Source organism: Cannabis sativa, chromosome 1 (assembly GCF_029168945.1).
Source record: "Cannabis sativa cultivar Pink pepper isolate KNU-18-1 chromosome 1, ASM2916894v1, whole genome shotgun sequence".
Taxonomy (NCBI): domain Eukaryota; kingdom Viridiplantae; phylum Streptophyta; class Magnoliopsida; order Rosales; family Cannabaceae; genus Cannabis; species Cannabis sativa.
In genome coordinates, this window is record NC_083601.1 from 65,589,753 (window position 1) to 65,600,059 (window position 10,307).

At 29.8% G+C, this 10,307-nt stretch overlaps 1 protein-coding gene across 1 annotated transcript; it reads left to right on the forward strand.

The window, feature by feature from the left end:
- Positions 1-3,276: 3,276 nt before the first annotated feature.
- Positions 3,277-6,950, forward strand: LOC115702207 (aldehyde oxidase GLOX1). The gene is made up of 3 exons (XM_030629657.2): positions 3,277-4,196; positions 4,955-5,115; positions 5,677-6,950. The coding sequence occupies exons 1-3, from the start codon at positions 3,600-3,602 to the stop codon at positions 6,854-6,856; spliced, it is 1,938 nt and encodes a 645-aa protein (XP_030485517.2). The 5' UTR covers positions 3,277-3,599; the 3' UTR covers positions 6,857-6,950.
- Positions 6,951-10,307: the final 3,357 nt, after the last annotated feature.

Genomic DNA, 10,307 nt, shown 5'->3' on the forward strand with positions numbered 1-10,307 from the left:
AGAAAATGTGTGTAAGTAATCATTGGTAGCGTACATATGAATTACACCTAATATAGATGTATAAACAGTTCTCTATGGGCCCGTTTGGTACGCATGACTAGATTGGATTAGACAGGCTAATTTGTCCAATCTAGTGTTTGGGCATGTTAGAAGTTTGGATAACTAATCCAGCTAACCTCATATGTCTGGGATTATTTATCCCATCTAGCAGGGTGGGATAAATAAACCCATGCAGGTGAGATTTTTTTTTTATCGTTTTTTTAATTTTAATTTTATTAATATATTTTAAATTTAATAAAAATTTAAAGGAAATAATTATCACACATTTATTTATACATTTTTTTTATCAAAAACTTATTCATTAAAATTAGTGAAAATGTATAATTTTGAATTATTATACATAAGTTTCCAAAATTTAGAATATTATTAATTAAACAATAGTTACTTAAATTGATTCTAAGAAAAACAATATGATTATAAAATTATATATTATTTTTAAATTACTAGAAAATTTATATAAATATTTTAAAAAATTAATATTTATATTAAATTAGTGTTTAAGATAAACAATTTTATATTATTTAAGTATTTTTATTTTACTATTTTAATTATTTATCAAATAAAAAATATGATAAAATATTTTATTATATATTTATGATATATACTTAATTGGAATACTTCTTAATGGGTAATACCTATTAATGGGTAATAAATAAATTTAACTATAAATATTAATTTTAAAAATATTAAACCATTAGATTTTGGTCCGATAGCGAATAATAAAAGATAAATTTGAATTTCTATGCTTAATTTAGCTACTTAATTAAAAAAATATATCAAAAAATACCTCTTTTTACACTGTATCAAAAATATATTTATATGATAAAATATTTAAATTAAATTCAACTTTTATTATTACTTTTTTGCCAAAAAAAATTTTTTTTTTTTTCAGCTGATGGACCAATCGCAGTCCATATAATGTAAAAATGAGAAATTTTTCTAATTAAATAGAAAAATTAATCATAAAAACTTAAAATTTTCTAATATTACCCATTTATGGGTAATACCCATTAAGAGTGCACCCATACTTAATTATATAGGATATTTTATTTTATAATTTATTTATTTTTATTAATTTTTTTGCTGCAAATTATTGATTTTATTTATTTATTATTATATGTTCTAATTTTAATTTATTATTATTTTAATTTAAGTTTTTTTTCTAAAAGAAAAAAAAAATAGTCCAGTCTATTCTTAAACCAAACACAGGATTATTTTCAGCATAATTTAATCTTGTCCAGTCCCCTCCAATCCTTTTCAGTTAAATCCAATCTAATCATGCATACCAAACGGGCCCTATGAAGATAATTAATATTAATTGTATCGCTTAACTAAAAGAAAAGTATTGAAGGAGACAGAATTAAACTCATTTCATTCAAATTCTTCTTTGATCGTGAATTTTAAGATAATGGTGATATATCAATGTTCAATAAGTTCGATCAAGTGACAATTTTACAAATTTATTCATAAAATTATTACCAATATTGACATTTTGAGAAGATGGTACACAAGATGAGAATACACCAATAAAAAGATCTCCGAAAACGTCAAAATGAAGGGAAATGAATATACAGTGCACCATTTTTCCCTTGGTTGAGTTTTTGACCCATCAAGTTTTCTAGCAAGGTTTTCGAAGCAGCTATTATGAACATACAAGAGGAAGCGTAAAAAATATTATATATATATATATTATATATAGATTACCATTATAACATAGAATCAATTAGTTACCCAAAATAAAAATCATCATTAATCATTACAAAAAATTTTATTTTGTTTTGACTAAATTAAAGTAAAAAAGTTGTGATTAATTATAAATTATCATTCTTATGTTGTGACTAAAAGATCTGTGGCTAAAGGTATTAGCCACAAAAATTACAATTTGTTTTGACTAAATGTGTTTTTAGTCACAATACTTGTTGTGACTAAAACTAAATTAGTGACAACTTGTAGCTAAATAGTATGTTTTAGTTACAAGTAAATTTTTGTTGTGACTAAAAGTTACATTTAGTCATAAAAAATTTATGTTATGACTAAAAAATTATCATAAAAGTAGCAGTTTTTTGTAGTGAATGTTTAATTGTATAGTTTCAATTACTCTATTTTAGATTAAAATCAATTAGTTATCTAAAATAAAAATTATTGATTGTATAGTTTTAATTACTCTATTTTATAAGTCTTATTTTTTTATTGTATAAATAGGAATTCTCCTCTACAAGTTGAAATTCTCATTCTCTTTACTTTGTCTCTTGATCTACATCATCATCTTCTACTTCTTCTCTATGTTATATGAATGTTGTAATTTTATAATATTTTGTTGAATGTTATACTTTTATAATATTTTGTTAATTAAGTAATTATACTAAATGTTTTCAAAATATATTACAATATTATACTTGATTTTTTAATAATATATTAACACATATTAATTGCTAGTGATATACTACATTTTTTTTTCCTGAAATACTTAAATGTATTTAAGAAAAAAAAATCTCAAATAAATCAAATATAAGATAATTAAGGAAAAATATATTAATGCAGTATAGTGATAGACTACAGTTTTTTTCCTAAATTACTTAAACATAATTAACGTAAAAATTCTCAAATAAATCAAATATAAGATATATCAATAACTATATATATATTATATTGTGTGATGAATTCATTATTATTGAATACACAAATTTAACAGATTAAAACATGAATGACGAATCAAAATATAATTTAAATTTTTTAACACGAAATATAAATGGATTATGTACGGCTTAAGACATGCCAATCCACAATAGCACAGCATGAATACAACTATACATGATAACACTAGCCGATAACAAGAATTGCTATCTTAATTATGAATATACTATATACATAATTATTAATATAGAAGATGAAGGTGAGAGAATACACAACAGATTTTGTATATATATAATTATCATCAAAAGAATTTGCCACAAAAAAGAATGATCAAAAGAACTAATAATTAATGATTTAATTTGGTAATTCAATAAATAGTATTTGTAACATAATCAAACATTTTACTATTAAAATGGTCGGCCGGTTTCTTTCATTTTATATTATTAACTAATATTGTAATTAACTTATTGAAAAAACGTAAATTAATTTTTATTGAGGAGTAACTATATCAACAAATCATAATAATTTGTCGTATACAGTGATATCATAGTTTTTTATTTTCCTGTTTGTTTCTATATATTGTTATTAAATAGTTTCAATTTTTTTCTTATTAAACCAAGCTAGGTATAACACATTTATACTATTTTGGCTAATTTGCAGCTAATTAACTGACTCATTGCCACCTTAAGTTGAAGAGAGATGGAGAGAAAAACTAGGAAAGGGGAAGAAAACCAAAAAACATTGAGAAAAAGAGAGAAAGAGGCATAGAGAGAAAAGATAGAGGAGAGAGAGCCTCTCCCAACTAATACACTCACAAATGAGCTTTAATAATTACAATTATATAGATATATAATAATTATATTTCATATAATCGCCATTGAAGAAAACTTGTTTGTTTCTCTTCAATGGCTACCTTATTATTCCACATTAATTCACTAGTTGTAATTATATTGTTGGTCATTCAAAATGGGTTAGCCCAGCCGAGTTTCTATCCTTTGCCCGGACAACTTAGTAGTGGAGAAGGCTTTAGTAGTAATGGAAACGGTTTAGGCTTCTTCTCATCACATTTTCCTTTCTTGCCCATTGGGGATGATCCTCTAGCGCCACCCGGCGGTGATGGTGGCAGTGACAATGGCGGTGGTGGCGGCAATGGTAATGATACACCGCCGCCAGGGGATGATACAAGTGCTCCGGCTGACGATACAAATAATGGGCAATTTGACCCGAATGCGGCCCCGGATCTTCCAACGAATTTCAAAGGAAATTGGAGTATAGTTTGTAAGAATAGTGGTGTGTCGGCAATGCATATGATTGTTCTTCCTAACAATAAGGTTTTAATATATGATGCTTCGGCTTTTCATATATCAGACATAAGATTAGCAAATGGTGAATGTGTTCCTTTCGTAGATAAGAAAACTAATAAACAGCTCCAAGATTGCTGGTCTCATGGGGTCGAATTCGATGTTCTTCGCCAGCGAGGCAATAATATAAGACCTCTTAAGGTTTGTTTATATACTTTCATCCAAAACCTACACTATACTACGATATCATCATTTCATATATATACATAGACCCAATATATAAGAGTTCTAGCAAAATTTTGAGTAATATTTATGATATTAAAAGTAGGCTTCAAATTAGGGGTGCATAAATTGATTTAATATAATAATAATTGATTAATTTAATTATAATTGATCGTTTAATATTAGATATCTAATTGTAATTTGATTAGATTAGATGTTATTTTTAAAATATATATCTAATTGAATCAAATTAGGAGTGTTTACATGTTGTGTGCAAAAATTTAATACATTCAACATCTACTAAAATTAATTAATATTTTTATTTAGTTTAATAGTAATTAGATATTATCTTGTTATAAGTAAAAAAAGAAATGCATCTCTATATGAAAATTAATATTAATTTTTTTTTATTCTATGAATCCAATTCAATATAATAGATGGATAAATTCGATCCAGATCTAATAAAAATATTAAATGTGCACCAATGGAGTTCAAACATTTGTTTCTTGTTTTTGAAACATTAAACTATGTAATTTGGATTTATTGAAAATTTGTGTAAATACATCATTACTATATGCATACAAAATTGAAATTAAAACTATTTAAATTATTTAAATACAAGATTGGTACACCTATATAATTTGAAGGATTGGATTTATATACATATATTGTAATTAATTACGTACCGTATTATAATATGCATGCCGTGAATGATTATATATAATACGTGTGTACAGTTAAAGTATGACCCATGGTGCTCATCGGGAGGCCTTACAGCGGACGGTAAATTGATAGGAACTGGCGGGTGGGACAATGGAGTCAAAACAGTTAGATATTTCAAACCCTGCGACACTTGTGATTTCCTTGAATACCAGAAACCCTTGGCCGACCCAAGATGGTAACTACTCAACTTTATATCATTAATCATTAATATAGGTGACGTTTGGTAACACTTTTTTAATTAGTTTTCTGTTTTTAAAAGTAGAAAAGTGAAAATATTTTTCAAAAACATGTTCTATAAAACTGTTTTTACTTTTCAATTTTATAATTAGAAATCAAAATTTTAAAAATAAAAAGAATCACTTTCAATATTTTTTTAAACAGTTTTTTTTCTTAATCAATCTTTTAGATTAGGACCAGACCCGGACCCAAATCCCCTCCCTACGGCCCTGGCGCTAAACCCGACTTTTGACTTGAACCCGAATCCGACCCCGGACCTAGACCCGACTTAAATAAAATCAAAAAATAAAAATAAAAATAAACTTTATAGAACACACTTTTGTTTTCTGTTTTTAAAATTGAAAAACAAAAGTAGTTACAGAACGCATTTTTGTTTTTCAAAAACAAATTTTTTAAAAACAAAAATTTTACTTTCATTTTGTGATTAAAAAATTAAAAAACAAAAGTGTTACCAAACGGCACATAGAATTAATAATCTAATTGAGTGTTATACTTGAAGGTATGCAACACAAATAACGGTCGACGATGGGAGATTTCTGGTGGTGGGAGGGAGGCGAGCATACTCGTACGAGTTCGTACCAGCAATGGGAGAATCAAACACTCAAGCCACATTCCTAGCAATGCTTGACGAAACCACTGATTTGGACGAAAACAATCTCTACCCATTTGTCTACCTCTCCACCGACGGCAACGTCTTCATCTTCGCCAACAACCGCTCTATCCTCCTCGATCCAAAAACTCACCAAGTCGTTAGAGAGCTGCCCCCACTGCCCGGGGGTGCCCGAAACTACCCGGCATCAGGCATGTCAGCGCTCCTTCCCATTCGCCTCGATCTCGTCCAAGACAAAAACGACGTCGTTCCAGCTGAAGTCATTATATGCGGAGGAGCCAAACACGAAGCTTACGCTCTCGCTGGTAAAGGCACTTTCATTCCTGCCTTGGACGATTGTAACCGCTTGGTTATAACGGACCCTAACGCCGTTTGGGAAACCGAAACCATGCCCTCACGGCGTGTTATGGGAGACATGTTAATATTACCCACCGGTGATTTATTGATTGTCAACGGCGCTCATTTAGGTACTGCAGCTTGGGATTTCGCTGAGGATCCCAATTTCGTGCCTCTTCTTTACCGGCCTGATCAACCCGTGGGTAAACGGTTTGAAGAGCTCGAACCGAGCGATATCCCCCGGATGTACCACTCCTCTTCCGCCTTACTGCCCGACGGAAGAGTACTCATTGGCGGTAGCAACACCAATGTCGGGTACAATTATACTGCAAAGTACCCGACGGAGCTCCGGATTGAGTCTTTTGCTCCGCCGTACTTGGCAGCGGAGCTGGCAAAACACAGGCCAAAAATCATGGAGAAGTCCGCGAAGAGAGCGGCTGTGCTTTCTTACGGACAGAATTTGGACATTGATTTTGTGTTGAAAGGGCCGCGGACTAGCGCGGCCGAGATCAAGGTGACGATGTACCCGCCGCCGTTTACGACGCACGGGTACTCGATGAATCAGAGGCTGGTTGTTTTGGAATTGAAAGATCTCAGCCGTGTTTTGAAGGGGCAGTATAAGGTTTCTGTAACGGCGCCGGCGACGGCGGTTTTGGCTCCACCGGGTTATTATATTTTGTTTGTAGTTTATCGCGGAGTTCCCAGTGAGGGAATTTGGGTGCGGATTCAGTAAGTAAATGATAGATTGAAATATTTCAGGTACTGTTAATTGTTTCTTTTCTTTATTTCTTAATAACTACTATTGTTTGTTGTTTTATTTTCATGTGTAATTTTTCTTTTTTTCTTTTTTTCTTTTTTTTTTTTGAACAATGCATATGTGGTGGAATTTATTGAAAAAAGCCCTACTGTCTTTGTTTATACATATATATAAATATAAATATATATATAATATTTGTATATTTAGCTAGTTCAAGTTCGATTCAGAAATTAAATATTGGAAGACAAAAGATTAGTATTTTATGTGCTTAAGTTTTTCTTATTATTATTTTGAGAGAAAATAATGTTGTATTAATTATTATAAGTAAGAATATGAATACAACAAAATAACTTGAAGATGGAGCCAAATCTTCTGTCTCAAATTTTCTCTGTCTCTCTATCCCAATCTAATTAAAATGTTCCACCTCAATCAAATGTATATCCCCTTATTTAATAGAATTAATATATTTAAAGACTATTTTATTTTACCATTAATTTCTTCTCTTGAGACTTTTTTTTTTTTTGTTCAATGTTCTTTTTATACTTTTTTTTTTATTAAAAAAAAATAATAAAGACACTTGAATAAAATAAAATGAATTCCATTAAAAAAAGAAGAAGAATAAAATAAGATTTTAGTTAAAAAAAAAAATAATATAATTCTATTAAAAAAAAAATAGGGCTATTTCCTTTTTTTTTTTTTTGACTGCCTCTTATTTCAGATTTATTTTAATAAGAATTTTTTTTTTAAAAAAAAAAAAAATTAGACTGGTGTTATCTTTAATATTTTTTAAAAATTAATATTAATAATATATTATTTTTTAGGGGAATTACCCCATATGTTGTTTTTTTAACTTTTTTTTCAAAATTACAGTTTGGATTTTTAAAATAGTTACAGCGCTAGTTGCAATAGGAGTTTCTGTACGATTTTTTGTTACAATTTAGGTTGCAGCCCTAGTTGCAATAGAAATTTCTATGTAGAATTTCCTAAAAATAAAAAAATAAAAAAAAATAAAAAAACTGTTTTAAAGTGTAAAAATAAAAAAAAAAAACCCTTTTTTTTAAATGTATTAGTGTTACATCTTAATAATAATAATAATATATTAGGGTAAAATCTGATTTTTTGTTTTTTTTTAGGAATAAAATTTAATTTATTAAGTGTTTTTATTATTTTCTTTTTAAAATAGTCACAAGACAATAAACTATTATTAACAATAAAATAAAATAGTCTTTAAATATATTTTAAAAAGAGAAAGATATTAATTCTGTTAGGAAATATACATTTAATTGAGGTGGAGCATTTTAATTGGATTGGGATAGAGAGACAGAAAAATTTGTGACAGAAGATTTGACTCCCTTGAAGATCAAATATCCTTCAACTAGACAAATTTTAATCAACCGTTAGAGTACAAGGCCAAAATGAAAGAGCTTTGCCCTTGGGAAATTGGATGAAAGATTTCTAATGTATAATAAGAGAAAAAATATATGGAAAATGAAACTCAAGTAATCTAATAAGTACATGGTCGGCTCCATATACAACATAACAATACTACAACAAAAATTACTATTCTCATCGGTCTTAAAAATACTTTTTTAGGGGACTGTCACAAAAAAAGTTAAGTGTGTTTAAAATCATCGGAAAAAATTAAGTATTCCCGACAATTTTTAAACATGCCTTAAAAATTAGGAATTTTTTTTAAAGGAGAATTGCCAGCGGTTAAAAATCGTCGCTTATAGTGTTATAGGCCACGATTTTTAACCATCGACTATTAATTCAAATTTGATAAAATTTTTAAGTAACTTGTTTTCCCTCGCTCTAATAAAACGCGTTTTCAGATTTAAAATTTGTCAAATCTATACATTTTCAAAATATCAGTCTCTCTCACTCTTTAGAGTTCTCTCTCTCTCTTTCTCATATAGACGGCGGTCCACAAGCTCCATCACTCTCATCTCTCGTCTCTCGCGCTCTCTTTCTCGCTTTATCTTTCACGAGCTACACCATAGACAAAAGCCTATTCAAGCTCCACCATGAGAACCACTGTCACTCGTCTCTCTCTCTCTCTCTCTCTCTCTCTCTCTCTCTCTCTCTCTCTCTCTCTCTCTCTCTCTCTCTCTCTCTCTCTCTCTCTCTCTCTCTCTCTCTCTCTCTCTCTCTCTCTCTCTCTCTCTCTTGTTCGAAGACAGACCCGTGACCAAGAGCCACCACAAGCACCAGTCAATCTTCTCTCTCTCGTCCATTCTTTCTCGTAACTTCTTTATTATTATTTTTATTTTGGGATTTATGTATGCTTGTGATTTTTGTATTTCATAGATCGTCGAAAATCTCGCGGTTGTGGTTTTGGCAGAACCATGGCCTATATCTTGACACTTTGGTGCTCCTAAGGCCAAACGAAACTCCCATCTTGGTGTCGAATAGGATGAAGGCGATGATACTTTTGGGGGGGAAATCCACTATAGCGATGGTTTAAAACCATCGGTTATACTACACGCCACGGTTTCAAACTGTCGGCTATATAGCCAACGATTTTAAACCATGGCCTATCGTCTCGACTATAGCCGACAGTTTTAAACTGTCAAAAATTCTTTTATAATTAATGATATTTTTCCACCATCGCCTATTTTATCTAGTATTCACGACACTCATATATGCAACGATTTTAGAGACCGTACGTTAGGAATTCTTTACCCGGCGGTGTAAAGCTGTTGGGAGTTCTGGATTTTTTGATAGTAAAAAAATTAAGTTCACAATAAGCCATTATTTTTGCAAATCAAAGAGCAAGCCTACTATTGGAATTTATTTTACCAAGATCTTAGATTTACTAACAAGTATGTTGTTTAACATCCTAAATATAAACTTCTAAAACGATAATAAACACATATAAAGTTTAGGAAACCTTACATTGGGTGCAGCGGAATAATATGTCTCCTTCCACTCAGATCTCTAACCCTTGTATCCTTTCACTACTACAAAATTGGTTTTTCCCAACGGTTTATAACTGTCTTTTATATTATTTCCCAACGGTTCCTAAAACCGTTGGCTATGTGGGTGTCATAAAAATGCGGAACTTTAAAATGACTATTATAATCGTGGGCAAAAAGTTACTTGAAATGACACTTTATAACTGTGGCAAAAAGTCACTTTAAAATGACTCGGTTTATAACCGTTGGGAAAGACTTCCACGGTAGTAATCGATGGAAAACATCTCTTTAAATGACGCGTTTATAACTCGTGGCAAAAGTTACTTTAAATGACACGCTTAAGAAATGTCGGAAAGACTTTAGTCAGACTATAACTAACAAAATACACTACTTAAAATGACGGTTATAAACCGATGGACAATATGAAGTAAAGTGTAAAATGGAAATGTTAATGCGATTCTCCTCTTTTATTTTTATTATTTAAATTTCCAATATACAATGATGAAAAAATA